The following is a 23900-nucleotide window of genomic DNA, read 5'->3' on the forward strand; positions in this document are numbered from 1 at the left end:
TTAAAATAAAAACGGTTACAATAGTAACATTTTCCTTCAAAGTTGTGCACGTGTTGTTTCTCATACAATATTTTTCCCGCCAAAGTGTACAAAATTACCCTTATCGACATTATGGCTAATATCAAGTAAATCTAATACGAAGTACCAAAATTGAAATAAAATATTATAATTATGCACTTTTCAGATCTATTTGATCTACATTGAATTAAGATAATGGCTATTGCATATATAAATGAAAGATATCCTTCTAACAATTTGACTCTCTTTCTTTCTCACTCGCTAACACCATGGAATCTTCGGTTTCTCTCTCTAATTCTTTTTACTTTAAACAATTTAGATTTGAAGATTAAACAAGTAGGATGCACCGATGCAAAAAACAAAACATGATTCACATATTTTGTATACAATGAAAGCAAAATATCAATGTTTGATCATAACTAGCTTGGTTGGAAAATTGTCGGCTTATTAAAGATTTCTGATAGTAAAGGATTTATTAGTAAAGGGATAGAGAGCAAGCAATATGATAGAAACATTTTATTGATTCTTACCCATTGTTCACAATACGTGAACTTCTTATACAGCAAAATTTATGAAATATAATAATACACATTATTGTACTACTACATATAAATTATTGTACTTGGTAAAATTGCATTAAGCAGTTAAAACTACATACATGTGAACTTCAATCATATTTGTATTTTTCTCAAACAAAGCTTGTTTGGACTTTCAATTTCTCATCAATAACACTAGATAGATATAACTTGAAGCAAAAGTTATTACTATATTAGATTGTGCTCTTGGGAGGAGTTGTGCCCGATTAATATGCCATATTAACAACATGTTAATATAGTGGCAATTTGCAAAAATGAGATCTCGATTCAATTATTTTAATATTATTATGCTTCTCTCTCCTCTCCTCCAAAAGCAATTCTTTCTCTCTCCTCCTTTCCCAAAGCATTTTTGTCTCTCTCCTTTGCACAACCACCATTGCACGACCACCTTCTGGATATAATCCGACCGATTGGCCAAATAAAAGACATCCTAGTTACAAAGCATGTAAATTGGGCTCATACTAATTAACCCTTAAGGGAAAGGAATTTGGTCATGCGATGGTGTTAATGGTCGTGGTGGTGGTGCTAATGGTCATGCGATGGTGTTAATAGTCGTAGTGGTGGTGCCAATGGTCTTGCGGAGGTAGTGGTAGTGGTGTAATGGTCGTGCGGTGGTGACAAAGATGGTTAATGGTATAGATACAGGAGAGAGAAAGAGGACAAAGCTAAAAATACAAAAATAAGGTAAAAAATACAAAAATACCCTTGGTATTAACATTTTTTGTTAATATAATATATTAATATGGGCGGATGCATGTGCACTTGAGGGGATCATTTGACCCCACTTAGGTCAAAAAAAAATTTTGTACAAAATGTTTATTTGTAGGGGAAAAAAAATAAATAGGCATATTAAACCCACTAGTCTCACACTCTCGCTACTCACTACCGTAAAAAACTACCTTTATCAAATATATTTCCGAAGCCCACTTTCCAAAGACATAAATAAAATATAAAATAATATATTTCCCATGACCTTTAATCCTCATATGACAAATATATATGAATTTACAATTTTTTTTCTCAACTTCCAAACCCACTTTTCAATTAATCCTCTAATTAGTAGACTCTGTTAATCAAGAATCAAGAGCAATAATCAATTCACAAATATAATCATCATTTCATCAAACCTAATCATCAATTCAATTTATGCAAGCACATTAAACCTAATTCCCCACTAATCATCAATTCAATCAAACATATAATTCTCCTGGCGAGGAACGGACCACAGTTTCTAGCATTCATTTCATAATCCAACTAGCCTAAAAACATGCATCATAAAAAAAATAAAAAATTAAAAAAAAAAGAGGCAAAACACTTAAGGTTTACCAGAGAGCAAATACGTTTAGTTATGTGATTCACAAGAATCACTAGCATATCCTTCAAGGGGAAAATAGTCACAAGAGTCGGTGGCATAGCCATCACCGAGATCTGCTCCATTGCCACCACCCAAATTACCTTCACTGTGTTTAGTTAGGTACAGGGGACACAAATCTCCATTGATTTGGGGTTTATTTTTGCTCAATAACATAAAAAAAATCAATAAATCAAATTGCAAAAAACCCACATTTGGAAATTTGAGATGAGAAAGAAAATAAACAGTGAACAAAGCGTTCCAGATCTTCCCTCGATAACTCAAGGAAACTCGAAATTAATAGGGGCTTTTGTAGAGGGAACAATTATGAGCACAATGAGCTCAATTTTAAGCAAAAAAATGAAATTAAATCGAAAAGTACGAAGAGATAGTATGAAGCAGCTCAAGATTCAAGATGATGACTCAAGAGGATTTTAGAGAGAGGGAGAAAAAAATATGGTTGTTAAGAGAGTAATAATGGTCAAAAATTTGGCTTATAATATTAAAGCAAGGCACATGGTCCCAAATATCTGTCCCCCACTTTATAAAGCCAACTCACCAAAAACTAGGATATATAGGTCATTTTAATTAGGGGATGTGGGTATTCTTGTCCAAAAATGTATTCTAAAATGGAAAAGATTCTATAGAAGGCGTAACATTTTGGGACACCCAAGATGGAATACAGGCACGTTAAAATGGGACGGAGGGAGTATGTCTTTAATTTTTAATGAACAAAATGTAAAATTTAAATGTGAAAAAATAGTTAATGAAAATGTATGGAAAAGGAAATTTAATGCCTAGAGCTATGCTATAACTTATTAAATGAAATACTGGTTAGAAAAAAATGTCTAGGAAATACTTGTAAATATAATCTTACAAAAATGTAGGGAGCAAGTTTCGAAACTTGTGACCTCCAAAAATATCACTTTACTCCAATATCAACTAAGCTATGATACATTCAACATAAGTTCTAGCAATATCTATCATATAACCAAAACCAAGGGGGAGGCCATGGCCTACGCCAACCCCCTGGTTCCGCCACTGCTCTAGGTAGGGATGGCAACGGGTCGGACTCGGAGCGGATTATGCTAAATCCGACTCCGATCCTACAGGAAGTCGGAGGCTAAATCCGACTCTGACATCCAACTCCGACTCCGACTTTAATATCCGATCTCCGACTCTAACTCCGAGTTTTTTTCGATATTCAATATACTTTAAGAAATTGGGCTATTCGGGCCTTTATAACCCACGCCCAATGCCACCATGACCCTTACCAAAATCCACGATCTATCAGAATTGGATAATCTGTCAAAGTTCGGACATTTGTCGGAGTCGGATTTTTCTCGGATTTTTTTTGTAGGAATCGACTCCAACCCACCTCCGACTCGAGTCGGATTATTTTAACGCAGTCGAATAATTACTTTTTTCTTGGACTCGGAGCGGATTTTTTACCTCGGATCAAGGTGGAGTAGGGTCAGATCCGGACTGGATTGTCATCCCTACTCTTGGAAGTAACATGTATTAACGCATGAACATTGGAGAGGATATGTATATATATATATATATATATATATATATATATATATATATATATATATATATATATATATATCCTCTTGTATGTGGTTTTAGCTTACGTAAACACATCCTCTCTGATGTTAGGAAATGTTGAGGATCCTGGAGGGGAGGAAGATGCTCAACAATCCTCTATTGAAGGACATTGCACCTCGCCTTCTGCCCCAAGAGGTTGAAAGAAAATAGCATAAATGCAGCATTTGAAGCAGTGGCAGAACCAGAAAATTTATATAGAGGGGGCCATAATTATAAATTTCGGTTGTATTTCTTACCAAAAATAAAAAGGTCATATGCATTGCTAGGAAAAATGAAAATAAAAGAGAAAGATAAGAACATGAAACCAAAATGAATTAAAGTTTTGTTTAAATCCAAAGAAAACAATGTAAATGTTCTTTGCAAGGATCGAACACAGCTCAGCAAAAAAGTTCTACACTATTTGAACCCCAAAGAAACCAACTTTGCCAAGTTTACCACTATATTTTATACAACCATTCATAAAGTTTACCATTTACAGGGGTAGCCAACCCCCAGCCATCCCCTAAGTCCGCCACTGATTTGAAGCAAACAACAAAACAAACGACTACGTTTTGTTAAATAAAAAAAAAAGGAAAAAATAAATCATCTGAGAAAAACATCAAAACTACAAAAATGGCAAAAAAGATGCAACGCAATATATTTTAAATTAACCTCCCGTTGCTTAACAAGTGGTATCTTTTAATTTGTTATATTTGTTACATGATTTTACTAGCAAAAAAATCTTTTAACGGTAATTAATAACAAACGGTAACTTATTTTAAAAAACTGATTTCACCAAAAGCTTTATCTATTTTTTATCTATAAAATGAACCTAATTTTAGTCAATTTTTATGCACTTCAAATTTTCATGTTTTTCCTCTGTTTTTAAAATTTTCTTTTGTAATGAATCCAAATAATCCTAATTATGGAAGAAATATACTTCATAGATTTGGAATTAATTGCAGCATGGATGTTAGTGGGTTGTGGTCCCCACAATGAATTTGAGATTAGACAAAGAAATCTTTGTATAATGTAAAGGGAGTTAGTGGGTATTGGTCCCTATACGAGTTACCCTGGGTAGTTTGATAAGGAAAGCTTAGTAAAATTAGTAACATTGCAACTAAAAAAAACATTCAATTTGGGGGAGCTATTGTAACTAATTCCAAACAAATTAAGCAACTTAAAACATATTGTTAAATTAAAAACATTTTTCTTTTACCGAATACCTCTGAGGTATTACAAAATTCATGTTATACCTATACGTACCCTCGTGGTTTCTAAAATTCGCGAGGTACTTGAGGCATGTTGTTAATGTACAAATGTGTGCCATTAATGATTGACGACGTTAGATGGACGTTAAGAGGTAGTTTTTGATGCGCGAAATGCCCCTTAAGGTATATGAGTATTGTTCAAATAAAGGATATAAGAGCTAGTTATTCTATTTTCACCATTATCTTCCAACACCGACCCTCATCCCCTCACTGCATAAAATTCCAACGACCGTAGCAGCTACCACCCAACATCACCACCAAGCTATATCCAACGCTACATGAGAATCAACCCCACACCACCCAAAAATAGATCACCCAAAAATCAACCCAATACCAACCTCTAGCCCTGAAATTCAACTCCACATCAACCACCCGTAAATCCATCTCACACAAAGCCATTTCCAATTACTCGGAAATCAACCATATACCATCTCAAAACAAACCCACTAACCCCGATTTCGCAATAATGATGTTTGTGGGTAAAGGTTGGGTTGTGAAAGGGAGGGTGTGGGTTTGAATAGAGGAGAGAGAGAGAGAGAGGAGGTTGGTAGTTGTTGGGGTAATTTTTTGTGGGTGGTGCAGGTGGTGTTCAGAGATAATGGTGGTCGATGTTGGGGTTAGCCACACGACGACAGTGATGGAGAAGGAGGAGAGGGTGGTTTTCAAAGGTTGATGGTAGCTAAACGGCAGCAATGAAAGTAGCTTTATGGTGGAAACAATGGAGAAAGGGATAAGAGGGGAGAGGCAGTAAAGAATGGAGAAGAGAGATAAAATAATTTTTTATAAAAATTAAGTAATAAAACACATACCAATTAAATAGTGAATGTGTCACATTTAACTTGTTAAACCAGTTAATAACAGGTCATGACTTGCAGTGGCGGATCCAGAAATTTGAAAATGGGGGTCTCAAATTTTTTAAACTTATATAACCCAAAAAATGGAGACGTTGATATTATTAATGTTTCAATATTGCATAATGTTTTTACTTTCTAATGCATATTTAGCCTCATACATCTTTGTTCTTTAATATTGCAACGAACATGGGGTAAGCACTCTTTTCAATACACAATTTAAACCTTTAAAAAACCTTTAATTACGAGTATGCAATGCCACAATAATAATAACCCTAAGTGATTATTTTTCCTTACGTATAAATCATAATAGAATTAGTGTCAAAAGCGCAAACATTGCAATATTTTAAATCTAAAAACAATATATTATTTGCAATTTTATATGGAGAAATGTATAATTTATTTTTTAGGAAATCAACTTTTTAGAATGGGAGAGCAAAAACTATAATATGAAATAGATTTTTTTTAACACACCTTAAATTTCATCACTCTAATGCGAAAATAAAGGGGATGCAAGTGCTTCCCTTGCATAGGTGGCCATAAATATGCGCCAATGATGACTTGTTTTTAGAATATACCCCATAAAGGTTGTATTATTTTGAAATAAATAAAAGATTGTCTTGTTTTTGGCAGATAGCTCAAAGGTGGTATTATTTTTAACAGTTTTTTCTACTTAAAAATTCAAGCGTCTTAGACATTTCCTTCAACCTTTGAATTGCACTACAAATACTCATAATGGTTATAAATAAGATACTTTACTAATATTACATAACAAATAAGGTTAATTGCATTTTATTATAAATTGACGGCTAGTAATAGAGTGAAACAAAGAATAAATCTATTACATGACTTTCTTCTTCTTCTTCTTCAACAAAAAAAAGTTATTATATATATGCCTTTTAAAGCGTTGAAAATAACAATACAATGGTCTATCAAAATTTTCAAAAGGAGAAAAAAAAAGGCAAGATGAATGAGAATTTCATGAACTATAGGCGTTTCAAAAAGTTCCTTAACGGGAATTGATCATAACTTTACCTCTTTACATCACTTTTGTAATTAAGTAATCTAGGTCAAAGGATGACTACATAACTAAGGCAATCAAAACCTAATCATTTTTCAAAAATAATTACATTTTACATGCATTAATTGAGATCGAAGAAGATTTAAATGTTGAATAAAATGTGTTACATTATGAGCTAATTGCCTGAGGTTATGATTGAATAAAGAAGAACATTTGTGAAGCTAGGCTGCGCAAGAATAGGTACTGACACGGATACGAGTACGAAACATATACAGAAAAGTTCAATCTCAAAATTGAGGACACGCAAACGACGTGTTAATATTCATGTAATGTATTTCAGAGTAAGGCCATTAGATGACCAAATTATTTGGTCATGAAATTATTTATTATTATTATTCTCTATTCTACCTCACCAATGACCAAAGTTTATGACCACTCTCATTTTAATATCCCAATGGTTGTTCAAGAAAGTTTGGTCATGAACTTTCGCTCTCCTACTTTTACCATACCCCACAATACATTCTCTCTTCAATCTCACCATAATAAGAATCCACGTGATGCTCTAAGAAACTTTGCCCAACATCTTAGTTTTAGTCATGGTCAAGCCTTGGTCATTTCCCAATCTCACTAGGCCAAATTTTATTTTCTTTAATATTTTAATGCAAATCTATTGTTCTCTCTCCTCATGACCAACACTTTGGTCACCTGCTAGGCATGCTCTTACAAAAATTAGAATTTGATAATTTATTCCATATGACGCCATATCAAATTTTCATATCATTGTCATCTACAAATAAGGAAAAAAAAAAGAAATGATTAAAATGACTATACTTAGAATCATAAATTCAAATATACGAAGTATCAAATTATCAACTAATCAACATAAATACTTACACAATTACAAAGAATTTCCTCTCTTCTCTCTCTCCTCCTTTCTCTCTCCAAAACCTTATCCTCCATGGTTGAATATTGAAGGGGCTTCCATCGATTTTAATTGGTGGAAAGCCCCAATCCTTTTTTCTTTAAAGTTTTTTTTTTATTTATAATAACGCTTCCTCCTTTTGCGAGGAACTCTTCTCCCTCAAAAGAAAGGGTTTTCGATCTCTTTCGAAAGATAAGGGTTTTTTGACCTCCTTCAAAAGACAAGGTTTGTCTCCTCTTTTCGAAGGAGAAATTTCTTAGTTTTGAATCCATGATATTAGACCTAATGGATTATCGTGAAATTATTTCGTTGGTGAAAAAGTTATCAAGTTTTCTAATACAGACAGATGAATCAGAAGGAAAACATCATCATGGTTACAAAGGATCGTTATATTGACTCTCCAACAAGGCTGTAATTTTCAGCGATTTAAGCGGGAGATGCTCTACAGTGCAAGATCTACTCGATAATCGTAGTTTTTATGAAGAAAAATTCTATTTGACTCAATATCTTATGTATTTGTTAACGTCGAATCTGTATTGTAGATGTCGTCTGACTTTTAATAAATGACATATTTTTGCTACCAAAAAAATACTTACACAATTGATCTTTTTCTCTTCTCTAATACTCCTTAGCTTTCGCCCTTTTATTAGACGCATGTATTTCTTTTTTGGGTAAAGCATATATATTTCTATTTATAGGTTGTACTTTTTGACAATATTACCCTTTTTATGATTTGTCATTTTTTTGTACTATTGACATTAATTTTCAACACTTTCTCTCTCCATCTCTTCAATAATTCTCAACCACTATTTCTTTCTCTCTATCTGTCTCTAACCCCACATGCATATTACTCTGAATCAACTTTCTTAATTTCTATGAAAAAACCCAATTATGCTTCCAATAAAAGGACAAAGAGAGTACTATATTATCATTTTGTCTTTTTTGGTTCATATATAACAATGAGCTATGAAAGCACACATATTATTATCTCTCACGTTATTAGTCTTACTTTACATAAATTTTCCAATTAAAAAAAAAAGTTTAAAAGATGAAATGGTGTGTCAAAAGGCCAAATGGGCCTTATCCTAGTTGGACACGATTTGTGTCGAAGTGTCCTAATATATAGAAAAAATGGGCCTTATCCTAACGGAGCTCTATTGATGAATAGTCGTAAAAGCGATAAAACTTGATTGGTCATCAAGATCTGCAAATTTGCAAAACGAATTTCTAAATCTACCTCTAAACGATGGAGTTATTAAATAGCCATCAATTTTATGGATGCTTTTACTTTAAAGCTAAACCATTTCCAATAAATAAATAAATAAATATAAAATAAAATAAAAAATAAAAAGCAATATTCATAAAAAAAATACTTTATGTTAGAAGGCAATGTGAATGCCAATTATTGATTTGATGTTACAATGCTCATATCAGTCCAAACCCTTGTGAACTCATATGGCTATACGTATAAAATTTTTGTACTCCTAGTTGAACACTCATAGCCATATAAAGAGTGTCATGCAAGTGTAAATGACACAAGAAAATTTACCGGAGCAACACTACTAATTTCTCTATCTTCTCTTACTCCTTTATTTCTATGAATAAAACTTTCTATCGGTAAAACTTTAACACATTATCAGCACCAATTTCCAGTCAGGTTTATTTATACCTACTTCTTAAAATTTATTACAAGTAATACTATCTACTTCTAAATGTTTTGAGGAGTATGCTCTATAGTTGCCCATATTCGGGATCCTCTATACCAGAAACTCAAACATTAACAGTATTATATATACCTCAAAAACAATGGTGAAAAAATTCTCTTACTTATGAATTCATTATTATCCTACTTTTGTTTTAGTCACGTTGATGTTTCTTGTTTTTATTAATGTTGATGTTTCTTTGTTTGTTTCATGCATGTTGATATTACATGCTCATGTTTTACGTAAATTTTGATCTTAGTTATCATAATTTCGTAGTAGTAACTTTGCATGCATAATATTAACTAGATTAACAAAAAGATGCAGCCTCTTATACTTATTATTTTTTCCTTACTTTTACATACTTTTTGTGTTTCTTTCTGTTTTCGAACCCATGATCTTTTATAGATATTAGGGCTCTCGGACCACTATGGCTATATATATATATATATATATATATATATATATATATATATATATATATATATATATATATATATATATATATATATATATATATATATATATATAGAAGAAGGCTCATGTAAGAACCCTCTTCTATATAAGAACCCAATCTTATATAAGAACCAATCTCAGCCCTTTATTAGTTTTGATCTAACCATCTAAAATGATCCTTTAGTAATGGCATTTCTGTAATTTTGAGAATTTCGTATTTTAAACATAGAAAAAAAATTTAGAACATAAGTAGAAAAAATTTAGAACATAAGCAGAAAATTTAAGATAATAAGAAAAATAATTTAAACGATAGCAAAAATTTAAAACATAAACAACCAAAAAAGTTAGAACATAAGAAAAATAATTTAGAACATAAGTTAAAAAAAATAATCGTAGCATAGGTAAAAATTAATAACATAATCTGAAAAAAAAATAATTTAGAACATAGAAAATATTTAGAATATAAGCTGAAAAAATAATTTAGAACATAGGAACAAATTTAGAACATTAAAAATAATTTGGAACATAAGTAGAAAAAATTTAGAATATAGGAAAAACTTTAGAACATAAGCTGAAAAAATAATTTAGAACATAGAAAAAAAAATTTAGAACATAAGCTGAAAAAAAATAATTTAGAACATAGGAACAAATTTAGAACATAATCTAAAAAACAATTTAGAACATTGGAAAAATTTTGGAACATAAGTAAGAAAATTTTTCGAATAAAGGAAAAACTTTAGAACATAAGTTGAAAAAAATTTAGAACATAGGAAAAAGTTTAGAACATAATTAGGGTTCTTACATAAGAAAGGGTTCTTATATAAGGTGGGGTTCTTACCGGATCCCTACCCTATATATATATATGTATATGTATATATATATGTATATAGACCATAATTTTATGCCAGTACATTAGACTATTATATAATATTTTTACAGTTGTTCAGAATAGTAACGGATAAACCTACCTCTATAAAAGGCGAATTTTTTCCCCGATTTCACCACAAATCCCTTAAACCATCCCACTTTTTATCCAAAAATCACCTGGAAATTTTTTTATCACCCCTTCTTCTCCGATATGTTCCCCGACGATGGCAACCAAAACACCCACACCTTCACTTTTGAGGAAGATTTAAGAAAGATAAAACAATATTTTCTTCTAATTACGGCGCTTGTAGTTTTATTAGTAGCAATATTAATTTTTGTCATTACGTACAAGTAAAACTCACTTATTTTGTCGTTTTAGTATATTAAAAGCTTGTTTTTGTTTTATGATGTTGGTTTGTTATTAATCATCATTGTATAATATTACTGTTATCATTATAATTACTGTTACTACTGTAATTGTTGTCATTTTGCTTTTTTTTTTTCAACTAACATAATTAATTTTTTCCTAATCATATAATTTACTCACAATAATAAACCAAGGGGAAGAAAAGACTATATTATTTATGGTTTATTATTGTTAAAATTAAATATCACGTGCTTTATTAACCTAATTATAAATATGGAAGAACTAAACATGTGAGTTGTACATATAATTTATTATTATAAACTAAATATCACGTAATTTGTTGTAGCTAAATTGGGAGACCTTATGAAAAGACAGTTCAACATATTAGATTTATCCGGAAAGAAATTTCTGGAATGGAAAGTGGATGCAATGATGAATTTGAAAGCTCAAGGCTTGGAACACACTGTTAAAGAAAACAATAGTACATCTGGTCAAACAATGACTGTTGTAAGACCTGTTACTGAACAAGATAAGGCAAAAACCTTAGTGTTATTAAGGCATCATTTACATGAAGGCCTTAAAACTGAGTACATGATGGTTGAAGATCCCAAAGAATTATGGGATTGCCTTAATAAAAGATTTGGACACCACAAAAGGGTGCATCTTCTTAAGGCATTATTTGACTGGACAAATTTACGGTTCTAGGATTTCAAATCTGTAATTGGTTATAATTCAACCATACATGAGATAGTATCTATATTGAGATACTGTGATCATCCAGTCACGGATGAACAGATGATGAAAAAACACTCACTACCTTTCATGCAAGCAACATACTGTTGCAAGAACAGTATCGTGAAAGAGGTTTTAAAAAGTTCAATGAATTAATGAGTGTATTGCTTGTTGCGGAACAAAATAGTGAACTTTTGTTGAAAAATCATAATCTTAGACCAACTGGGTCTTTTGCCACTCATCATGAGGCAAATGCAACAAATTTTTATCCACCCGAGTCAAATGCTACATGAAGAGGTGGACGTGGAAATTACAATGGTCGTGGAAGAGGCCGTGGAAATTACAGAGGTCGTGGTAGAAAAAATTTTCAAAGAAATAGTAATTTTAAAAATTTTGAAAAACAAAAGGGACAGTCATTTGGAAGCCACAACAAACTCCTTCAAAAGGAAAAAACACATGTTACAGATGTGACATGACATGACATTGGGGACGTACTTGTTGTACGGCCAAACATTTGGTAGACCTTTATCAGGCTTCTGTAAAAGGCAAAGAGAAAAAAGCAGAAGCAAATTATGTTAACGTGGAAAATGCTCCTTGTCCCAGCCTTGACATATCTGATTATTTCATGGATAATGCTGAAATTGGAAATGATTTCATTTTTGGAGAAAATAACAATGCTTAGGTTTCCTATCTACTAATGATTTCATTCTGTATTTTAAATTTCTAGTCATGTACTTTTAATCTCTATCATCAATAAAAGTTTGTATGATATTATTCTAAACTAATCTCAAATTTATTTTATGAAGATATGGATCTGCCTGAAGTTTGTTCCGAATATCAATGCCTTTTAGACAGTGGAACAACACATACTATCTTATAGTATTGAAAATATTTTTCACAACTAAAGTTGTTTCAAGCAAATGTAAACACTATTTTCGAGTCAGCTAAATTAATTGAAGAATCTGGAAAGGCATGTATAATGCTTCCAAATGGAACAAAATTAATAATCAATAATGCTTTATATTCAAGTAAATCTCAAAGAAATCTCATAAGCTTTAAAGATGTACGTCAAAATGGCTATCATCTAGAAACAATGACAACAGATAAAAAAGAGTATATATGCCTCACGGCAGAAAAACATGGCAAGAAACATATATATGAGAAATTGCCAACATACTCTACGGGGTTATATCGTATAAACGTACGACCCGTGGAAATCAATATGGTATCTAACCAAAAGTTAGATGACAAACATTTGATTATTTTATGGCATGATCGTTTGGAACATCCAACAACTGAAATGATGCAAAGAATAATAGCACATTCAGTTGGATATTCAATAAGAAATGTACAAATTAAATTCCCCGATCAAATGAATTAAAATGTTCTGCATGTTCACTTGGCTAATTAATAATAAGGCCATCTATGAACAAAATTGCTACTGAATCTCCAAAATTCTTGGAAAGAATTCATTGAGATATATGTGGGCCAATTAATCCAGCATGTGGACCATTTCGATATTTTATGGTTTTAATTGATGCTTCTACACGATGGTCACATGTCAGTCTCCTTTCAAGTAGAAATGTTGCTTTTGCAAAATTACTTGCCCAAATTATCAAATTAAGAGCACAATTCCCAGGTCATGCAATAAAGAAAATAAGACTTGACAATGCTGGGGAATTTACATCCGAAACATTTAATGATTATTGTATGTCAATGGAATTGATGTTGAACACCCAGTAGCTCATGTTCATACACAAAATGGTCTAGCTGAATCCCTAATTAAGAGATTACAATTGATTGCAAGACCATTATTAATGAGGTCAAGATTTTCATCATCTGCTTGGGGACATGCTATAATACATGCAGCATAGCTAATTAGATTGAGACCTACAGCTTATCATAGATTCTCACCACTACAACTTGTTTGTGGTCAAGAACCAAGTATCTCACATCTAATTGTGCTGTATATGTTCCCTTTGCTCCACCCCAAAGAACAAAAATGGGTCCACAAAGAAGGCTGGGAATTTATGTCGGGTTTGAATCCCCCTCTATAATTAAATATCTCGAACCATTGACTGGTGACTTATTTACGACTAGATTTGCCGACTGTCACTTTAATGAAACAGTATTCCCAGCCTTAGGGGGAGAGAAAGTGGACTCACGTAAGAAAGAAATAGAACTTATTTGGAATGCAACACAATTGTTGATGTTAGACCCACGAACAAATATGTGTGAACAAGAAGTCAAGAAAATTGTTCATTTACAAAGTGTTGCAAATCAATTGCCTGATGCATTTGTAGACACAAAGAAGGTGACAAAATCACATATACCGGCAGAAAATGCCCCGCACGTATTGAAATTCCAACTGGTGATAAGGTCATAGAAAATGAATTTCTAGCACGCAGAAAGTGTGGAAGACCACTTGGTTCAAAAGATTCTAAGCCAAGTAAATTGAAAAGATTGGATGGAATAGAAAATGAGACTAATGATGTTCCCCCGTCAGAAGGTCAAGAAAGACCAAATGTGGATGAAAGTAAAGAAAATGATGATAATCCAAAAGGGCACGAACAAGAAGACAACCCTACGGGGAATGAACAAGATGTTCAAAACATCGATAACAATGAAATTTCAATGAATTACGTCTCTACATAGACTCAGTGGAATAGGAAAGATGTTATCGTGGATGAAATATTTGCGAATTCCACCGCAATCAACATTGTGTCTGATGAAAATGATGTTAAACCAAGAACAGTAGAAGAATGTCGACGTAGGAGTGATTGGCCAAAGTGGAAGGAGGCAATGCTGGCTGAGTTAAAGTCACTTGAAAAACGAGAAGTTTTTGGAAAAATAACCCTTACACCAACAGGTGTAAAACCCATTGGATACAAATGGGTATTTGTGAGAAAACGTAATGAGAAAAATGAGATAGTTAGATACAATGCAAGACTTGTAGCCCAAGGATTTTCTCAAATTCTAGGGATTGATTATGAAGAAACATATTCTCGATCCAGTGGTACGGTTGATGCAACTACCCCATTAAGATTTCTGGTAAGTTTGACAGTCACAAAAGGACTGTAAATACGATTAATGGATGTAATGACTGCATATTTGTATGGGTCACTTGATAAAGACATTTAAATGAAAGTCCCCGAAGGACTAAAATTACCAGAAAACCACAAGCCTAAACAATTGCTTTCTATAAAACTAAAAAGATCACTTTATGGATTGAAACAATCTGGAAGGATGTAGTATAATCGTCTGAGTGAATACCTTATGAGAGAAGGATTCAAGAACAACCAAGTTAGTCCCTGTGTTTTCATAGAGCGATCACAATCAGGATCCGCTATCATTGCAGTTTATGTTGATGATTTAAATATCATCGGAACCCCAAATGAACTCGAGAAAACTGCAAAATACTTGATGAAAGAATTTGAGATGAAAGACCTTGGGAAAACTAAATTTTGCCTTGGACTGCAAATTGAGCACTTGAGTCATGTTATTTTTGTCCATCAATCAAACTATACAGAAAGAGTTTTGAAAAGATTCCTCATGGACAAAGAAACTCCAACCAACTCCCAATGGTTGTTCGTTCCTTGAAAATGAAAAATGATCCATTCAGACCCCGAGAAGAAAATGAAAATATTCTGGGTCCAGAAGTACCATACTTAAGTGCAATTGGAGCCTTAATGTACTTAGCTAACAACACTAGACCCGACATAGCTTTCTCCGTGAACTTGTTAGCCAGGCACAGCAATGCACCAACATATAGGCATTGGAAGGGAGTTCGACACTTACTCTGGTACCTACAAGGGACACAAGACCTTGGTTTATATTATCAACCGAAACAAGATGCTACTCTCATTGGGTACGCTGACGCTGGATACTTATCGGATCCTCAAAATGCCAAGTCACAAAATGGATATGTGTTCACTTATGGCGGCATTGCAATATCATGGAAATCAACAAAGCAGACATTGATCGCGACATTTTTCAAATCATGCAGAATTGATAGCCCTCTATGAAGCAGGACGAGAATGTGTATGGCTAAGGTCGATGATCAGTTTTATCCAAAAGGAGTGTGGAATGAACGCAATAACAGAATACCCAACCATCATATTTGAAGACAATACAACATGCATTCCTCAAGTAACTGAAGGATATATTAAGGGAGATAAAACAAAACATATTGCCCTAAAACTATTCTTCACACATGATCTACAAAAGGACGAGGAAATAGATATCCAGCAATCAGTCTTATGACAACCTTGCCAACCTGTTCACTAAATCACTTCCTTCGAAGAAATTTGAGCCGTTAGTTCACAAAATCGGAATGCGACATCTCCGTGAACTATGCTGAAATCAAGGGGAGTATTATATGTACTGCTATAGACATCTACTTTTAGCCTCTTGTCCCGACAGGAAGTGCAATGACGATAAATAAAACCATCTTCGTGTTAGATCAAAGTAAAGAATGCTTATGGATAACTGGTTAAGCCAAAAAACACAAAGACTAGCCCAGATAAAAGAACAAGGCCAACACAAGGTCCAAATTAACTAAACCCGATCATAATTAGGCTTAAGCCCGTTCTTAAAACCCAATAATGACGGATTTAGGAGCGTCTAGGTTAAAATAAAAGCTGTCGTGGAAAATATCGCGCGCATCTCACAAAGTCGCGCTTAGCAGTCGCGCGCAACGTATTAAGTTGCGCGCAGCAGGCCGCGCAACTTTCAGAGATGCGCTTGCGTAAGATTCAGAATATTAAAATATTGGAAAATTGAATCTTATCATAGAGCTACGCGCAAGACAAATAGTTGCGCGCGTATACCGCGCGCGACAGTAGGTTGCGCGCGACACCTGCTGCGACAGAATGCTCTAAACCCTTAACCTAATCATTCCCTACAAATAAGACCCTAATCCGAGGCTTGAAGACACAGAAAATTAACCTAAACTCTGGCAGAATACTTGTGAACTTGTGCATCTAAACCCTCTTGTCCTAAACACTCACCCTTTTCGATATTTTGTTACTGCGGTGGAGGTTCCCCAACAAGAAGGAGTCTATAAGTGTTCTAAACGGAGATCTAGCAAAGAGAAGTGGTAAATTCCCGAGCACTTAGTTAAATCACCATTATTTTTATTGTTTAAAAGAACTTTAATTAATTAATTAATTAATGTTGATTGATTGCCTTAACATAATAAATTAATTGATTTCACATAGTATTCTTTCGTTAATCAAGATTAGAATTGAATAAAATAATTGTTGGTTGATCACCTAAGTCAAGGCGAATATTGTCTATTTTATTGTTCTTTTCACGAAGTTAATTAAATAAGAATAACGACTATACGATGTAATTCCTACGTGAATTAATGTGTGTAAATAAAATCAACTAACTTAGTTTTTAGGTATCGTGTTGCATATATTGTTTGGTGATGAAATTGTGCAAAAGGAAGAGCTAGTAGAGGCCGCACTAGGGCTAAGATCGCGATTCCCCTCTAAAAGGAACGTTATCTTGGTACCCTCTCTCCCGAACTCATTTCTGGTTTATGTAGACCAATTTGGGCATGGGTAAACTTATGATTCATGCTAAATATCCCTTGAACTCTACTTGGGAGAAAGGCATGAACGAGGTTTATGGGTTTTCCTAAAACTCATTGGCGACTCCTACTTGTTCCTTACAAAAACGCGTGTATGATAGAATCATTTCTAATTCAAGATCCCCCAAACAGTCACGAATTCAAATCCTAATACACCCTAACAAGTGTAAAGTTCTAGGCTTTAAAGGGCCATGGGCATCTAAGGAGAAGGATCCCCTACGACGGGAACATCCTCCCCTTACAACTGCACTCTTTTTTCCTTCGATCAGGTTTTTATCCCACTGATTTTTTCTGACGAGCTTTTTAACGAGGCAGTATGCCAAAGCATATAATTTAATATCATTGTAATTTTTTTCCTTAGCTATGGTTTTTATCCCATAGGGTTTTACCTAGCGAGGTTTTTAATGAGGCAACAAATACCTTTTTATGTATAAGTTTAGGCATTCAAGGAGGAGTGTTAGAAGGCAATGTGAATGCCAATTATTGATTTGTTGTTACAATGCTCATTCATATGAGTCCAAACCCTTGTGAACTCATATGGCTATATGTATGAAATTATTATACTCCTAGTTGAATACTCATGGCTATATAAAGAGTGTCATGCAAGTGTAAATGACACAAGAAAATTTACCGGAGCAACACTACCAATTTCTCCATCTTCTCTTACTCCTTTATTTCTCGGAATAAAACTTTCTATCGGTAAAACTTAACACTTGTATGATTTAGGGGTATTTTGTGCATTAAAAGAATAAAAACTACCTCTAAACGTCCATCAAAAAGTATCAAACACCATAAGTCATTATGTCATTTCATACATTACCATTTACCACCAAGCTTCAACGACACCTCATGAATTCAAAAACACGAGGTTCTCACATTTATACCAAAAGATACCTTGTGAAATAACCGTAAAAATAATGTATTCTGCATACATGATGTGGAACAATAAAATGATCCTCCAAATCTTAATACAAAGTTCTATCTTCTTGGGTTCACCGAAGTTGAAGGCAAATGACGCTAAATAGCGTATCTATAACTATCTTCTCAGAATTCTGGACAAAAAAATTCTACAATCTTTGTTCTCTCATAAATTCATAATCAAGGAGAACAACAATAACAATAGATTTTTAATACAGCAGCGAAAACAACTGTTATCCAACTAAAAGCTGCTCAAACTCTCCCAGTCTCCCCTAATCTAACAAAAGTGTACTTTAAGGAGTTGCCTGGTCCTCTGAATCGCCTTCCTCACTAACATCATCATTGTCGTCAGTTGAACCCTCCTTTTGTACTGATGACTCAACCGGTTCAGGCTTTTCTGGTCCTGGACCTGCGGATACTTTAACCATAGCTGGACGTAGTAGTCTATCACCAAGCTTAAACCCTTTACGATATTCTTCAATTATAACGCCCTCATCATATACTGTGGAATCTTCTCGCATGATGGCTTCATGCAGCTTTTGACAAATCGTGAACAAGAATTATGTTAAGAGTGAAAATCATGAACTAAGAAAAGGTAAAATATGGGATCTAACAATAACCTAAGACAGCTCCATACATGACATGGGCATACTTCCAGCACAGTACATTACGTGGACTCACCAAGTTGGCAAGAAAATCAAGAAATACTTGGGGTTTTGAGTTATGAACGTATCCAGGTCCTCATAAAACCTGAAAAACCATGATTGAGTAATCGAATCATTTTGCCAAGTACTCGGCTGATATTCATACCAACTTGGTTGCCCACCTGTTTATCCACACAGCAAACAGCATAATCACTAAACCAATCAAGTTATTCAGGAGGAGCTCCATATTATGTAACTCAAGCAAAACATTATACAGTACTTCCATAAATCATCTACTTTAACAAAATGCTATGCGCTTGTCAACCTATCTAGTACAATGGTAAGCCAAGCTCCTCTATGTTTGACCAAAGAGTCCAAGACCCAGGCCAGAAGGGAAGAATAGGGTTAAAAAAACAGGGGAAACAGAAAGAAGAGGCCTATTTTCTCAAGTAGCAGCAAACAAATATTTTCAGCATATTAACAGAAATTAAGGACTATGTAATCAATATAAATGAACTCACCAAAGGATCAAAAGGTTTTCCGATTGTCTCGACAGGAACAACACCAATTGACCCTAAAATTTCAACAAACTGCTTGTATATGCTCTGGTAACTATTGTTGATTTTCTCCTCTGCTTCAGACTCTATCTTGAGCTGGGATTTAGCCCTCTCAAAATTATCCAAAACAGCCAAAAAAATTTCAACAACTTCTCCCTTTGCATTTGACACCACAGAAGAGCGTTCTCTATCTGTTCTCTTCCTAAAATTATCGAAATCTGCACTAATCCTCAGAACACGATCTCTTTCTACTGAAAGATCTTCAGACAAAGAGGCCACCTTTCTTTCAAGTGTGTCCTTTTCGTCTTCAATGGATTTAAAGAATGTCTCCAACTCAGCAACTTTGGACTCATCGTTATTAATTATTGCCTCTTTATATAACTGTAAAGCAGTTATTACTGGGGATGTGGGAGCTTCATCAGCATCATGTTTGACATCATCACTTGCTGCCTCTTCAGCAGTTTCACCATTCACACCTTCATCTGTATTGTCCTGTTACAAAACAAAAGATCATGAAGATGTTGAATAATACAAACTACTCACTACCTTTCAACATTAAAAAAAGGTAGCAAAAATGCAAAATGTATTCTAGCAAAGAATAATTGACCAGAGTACAGGTAAACCCCAGATCACATCACAAATCATGATCTTGGTACAAATGTACGATTATGCTTCAGGACCATGCATCAATGACTAGTTAGTTCAGGATACCATCCAGTATTCAGTATACAAAATATTGGTTTTTGTTAATTCATTATAGGGAACAGAAAAGACATACACTACAAACATGAACATCAGCAATCTGGCATTAATGTTACCCCAACACCTCTAAAGAAGCTGGGCAAGATACTGGGGGTCCAAAATATACAGCCTTACCACTGCTTCAGAGAAGCTATTTATGTTCCCAGTCATAGGTGTTAAATTCGGATTACAACTTATCTGAAGCAAGAAGATAACAATAAGAAAAAGTTTGTAGGACAATGAGAGTCAGGCACTCCATGAATCACAAAAGAAAATCAATTTACATAAGCTTTTGTTTCATTAATTTCCATTATATAAAAGATTAGGAACAATATTATGTGAACTTCACAGATTTATTGGCTGACAGACAGCACAATAAGATTTACCAAAGGCCACTCAACACTGGTATCTTCTAATATATGTTCCCCTTTTTCTCTGTCCAAGTCCAAACACAGAGAAGAATGGTAGGAATTATTAATCCCAAGACAGTGAGTTAGTGAAATGATTGGAGTTGATTAATGATGAAGGAGCTTATCCGATTACAAGGACTGAGTTATTAAGCAGTGCGACTTATCATCCTCAGGGGGACAGGCAGACAGAAAGCTGTGTATAAGTGCGCACGGATACACTTAAGGTGCTTTGTCAATGGCCAGCCTCGAAAATGGGCTCAATTTTTCACATGGGCTCAGTATTAATAAAATACTTCACCACATTCTTCCACTCTTATGACCCCTTCAGGAGCCTTTATGCTCATTATCCTCTAGCCTTAAAAAGAATGGGAAAAGGACAGAAAAAGATTCATCCATTGAAAGAACAATTCAAATATGATGGCTCAGCAGCGTATAAAGTTGGTGGCAAATAGGAAGTGGAGGGAGGTGACATTCGAAATAGGAGATGACTCAAACTGCAACCCTACCATCAGTGGTCATTGGTCCCCTCACCCTTTGAGAATCACCACGTGTTATGGACCTTGTTCAATGGTCCAATGCATGGATCAGGCAGCCTATTGCCTCGAGTTGCCCCCAGGTACGAATATCCAACTCTTTTTCATGTCACATTTGAAGTGAGCTCATTGGGAGTTGTGGACTATTGTCCGCCTCCAACCTAGAGCTCAAAGTTCTTCCTGAAACCTCGTTGAGAGTGCACCATCAAAAAGCAGTGTGAGGCCTCGAGGTATTGAAAGTGGCAGGGCTTAAGCATGGAAGAAGCTTTCAAAATCTTCAATCATCAATTCCCAACATGTCACCATGGGGAACGAAGTTGTGGGTGGCAGGTATTGTCATAGATTAGCAAAAACCCAGGATCCAATTCACATATACCAGATGTAAAGGGAAGGGCATACCAGGAAGTTTAGGTAGAAGAATCAAGAATGCCTTGAGGAGCAACTAGACGTTAATAAGGGAAAGTTTTTGAGAGTTAGTTCAGGAGAGAGAACTGACGTAATAGTGTAGTATAAATATAAATACACAGGGAAATTATAGAAGAATTGTGCAGAAAAGTATTCTCGTTGTATTTAGTAGGCCACTTGAATTTGCAATTTGTTACACTTTCCTTATGCTCCAATTAATCAAATAACTCTCTCATCTCTCTACCATCTTCTACCTTTAGAACTTCTTCTCTGAGTTTGTTTTCTCCATAATGTTATAATCCAAAACTGTTCCACCTTACCAAATACCAATATGTGTGTTCTAGCGCACACATTCCTAAATAAGCAAACCGCCAAGGGGGGAGGGGACCGTATTAGGTAATGCTGATAGGTAGCAATAAGTGATAGCAATGGTGATGGATTTATATGCTTATTGGTAAAGAAGTTTTCATCCCACATTAAGGTAATGGCACTCCATCCAAACATGTGCTTGTCCTCATAAATTCTCATTACCACCTCTAAGAGTGGTAGTGGTAATGGATGATAATAAATATGTATAGTGCAATACCATGTATTACCATACAAAATCACCAATTAGCGCATTAAATATTTAGTTAAACAAGATATAAGTAGCACGTCCCTGAAATACACCGATGGCTTCAGAGGTTCTTTGACAAAGTAAATTAGAGAGGATCACTCAATTCTGAAAGTGCTTTAAAATGAAATTATAATAAATTAGAATTGAAATCTGAATTTATCTTTTCAATAAAGACTTGTCCATAATCTAAAGGCATTAAATAGAGATAGAGATGACTACCAAGACACCCCCTCCCGCCCTCTCCCCTTTCTTGGACATGAAAAATACAAAATAACTAAACTACCTATTCATACAATATGATATTGAGACATTTCTGTTACACCAAATTTACAATGTCAATACAAAACTATTTCACAGTTTACAGCCAACAATACATAATTTGTTCATAAAATCAAGCTTGCATACTCATGGAAAATATTTTACAATTCTTCATACTAAACACTATTCTACTCTATCTACATCATCAAAAGACAATAGAGTCATTCTAGGGGGTATCTTACCAAAAAATGAAATGTGGAGCAACTATTTCCAAACATCCCAAAAAGGAACGTAGAAAAACTAAATAAATTGGAGTGTTTGCATACATATATCCACCACTTTAGAAAACGGGGAGAATGAAAAGTCTAAAGTCTAAACTCATAGTGACACATACTCCGACATCCATCTTGGTGGTTGTTAAAAGGACAAAGATAGAAGTTAAAAACTAGCATTGAGTATACTACTTTGGCTTAAGGGCTTAGTCGGTGTATTAAATGCTCGCTGTGATTTGTGGAGTGTTGTTACATAATGGCTCAGTTGGGTATCAACAACACTCCTATTTATACCAATTGAGGTTGCTTGCACCCGAAATGAGCACAGGCCAATATTGATTTATCCAACCTCACTGCACAATCTGCATAAGTCAACATCAACCTTTCCTTCTTATTATTCAAGTGTTTCTATTACAAATTCATCAATTTTCAAAGGCTCAAATGGCAATTTAAGAGTCTAACACAACAACATAGGCATTAAAAAAACCTTCCAAATCAACAATTACTCAAACCCCCACTAAATAGCACTAATCTAGCAAAAATATGTGTTACAGCATAATTTACAATGCATATATCAACTAGCTCTATTGGTTAATTCTCGGGCATTAAACCCGAGAACAATAATCAAATCCCGTCTACATCATTACCCGCATTATATGTCACAACTCTCTATACACAAAATTTATAGCACAATCTACAATTATCAATTAATGAAATGAAATTATAATAGTCGAACCATTTCTTCCTAACTAAATGACTAGCAAACTTGAATTACAGAATTAACCGATAAAAACTTCCAGAAATCATTAAAAATGGGAAAAAAATAAATAAACAGGAAAAGGGTATTACCTGGATCTCAGGCTGCTGGGCTTCTTCAGTTTCAGTAGCTTCACCAGAAGAAGAAAAAGTCAGAAACTTTGAAGGAACATTTTTAGCTGATAATTTTGAAGGAGAATTGTGGGTATATAAGCAACTATTTCTGGTGTAACACTTAGTTTTAAAACTAACAAAAAGGGAAGAATTGAATGATCTTAATGGAGAGATTGTAGAAGCGAGGGAAGGCGAAGGTGCTCGAAAGTTGGCGCTTCGAAGGAGCGTCGCCATTAGTGTTAGCTGGTAGAGAAGGGGGGAAAGTGGGTGAGAGGATGAAGAAGGGGATAGAGAGGCAATGAGGGGGGACACTGTCACACTACTAGTATTTTCTTAGA

The 23900-nt window shown here is 34.2% G+C and overlaps 1 protein-coding gene across 2 annotated transcripts; it reads right to left on the reverse strand.

Moving 5' to 3' along the window:
* Positions 1-18196: 18196 nt before the first annotated feature.
* LOC145597682 (uncharacterized) lies at positions 18197-23900 on the reverse strand. Of its 2 annotated transcripts, none has more exons than XM_081653908.1 (3): positions 23542-23897; positions 19422-19949; positions 18197-18792 (listed from the first exon to the last, which is right to left on the reverse strand). In XM_081653908.1, exons 1-3 carry the CDS (start codon positions 23794-23796, stop codon positions 18550-18552), a joined length of 1026 nt encoding a protein of 341 aa, XP_081510034.1. In that variant the 5' UTR covers positions 23797-23897; the 3' UTR covers positions 18197-18549. The 2 variants fall into 2 exon arrangements, with proteins under 2 accessions (XP_081510034.1, XP_081510035.1); XM_081653909.1 differs by lacking the exon at positions 18197-18792 and adding an exon at positions 18929-19082 and having other exon boundaries at positions 23542-23900.

This window comes from Chenopodium album, chromosome 20, assembly GCF_948465745.1.
Source record: "Chenopodium album chromosome 20, dcCheAlbu1.1, whole genome shotgun sequence".
In the NCBI taxonomy this organism is placed as follows: domain Eukaryota; kingdom Viridiplantae; phylum Streptophyta; class Magnoliopsida; order Caryophyllales; family Amaranthaceae; genus Chenopodium; species Chenopodium album.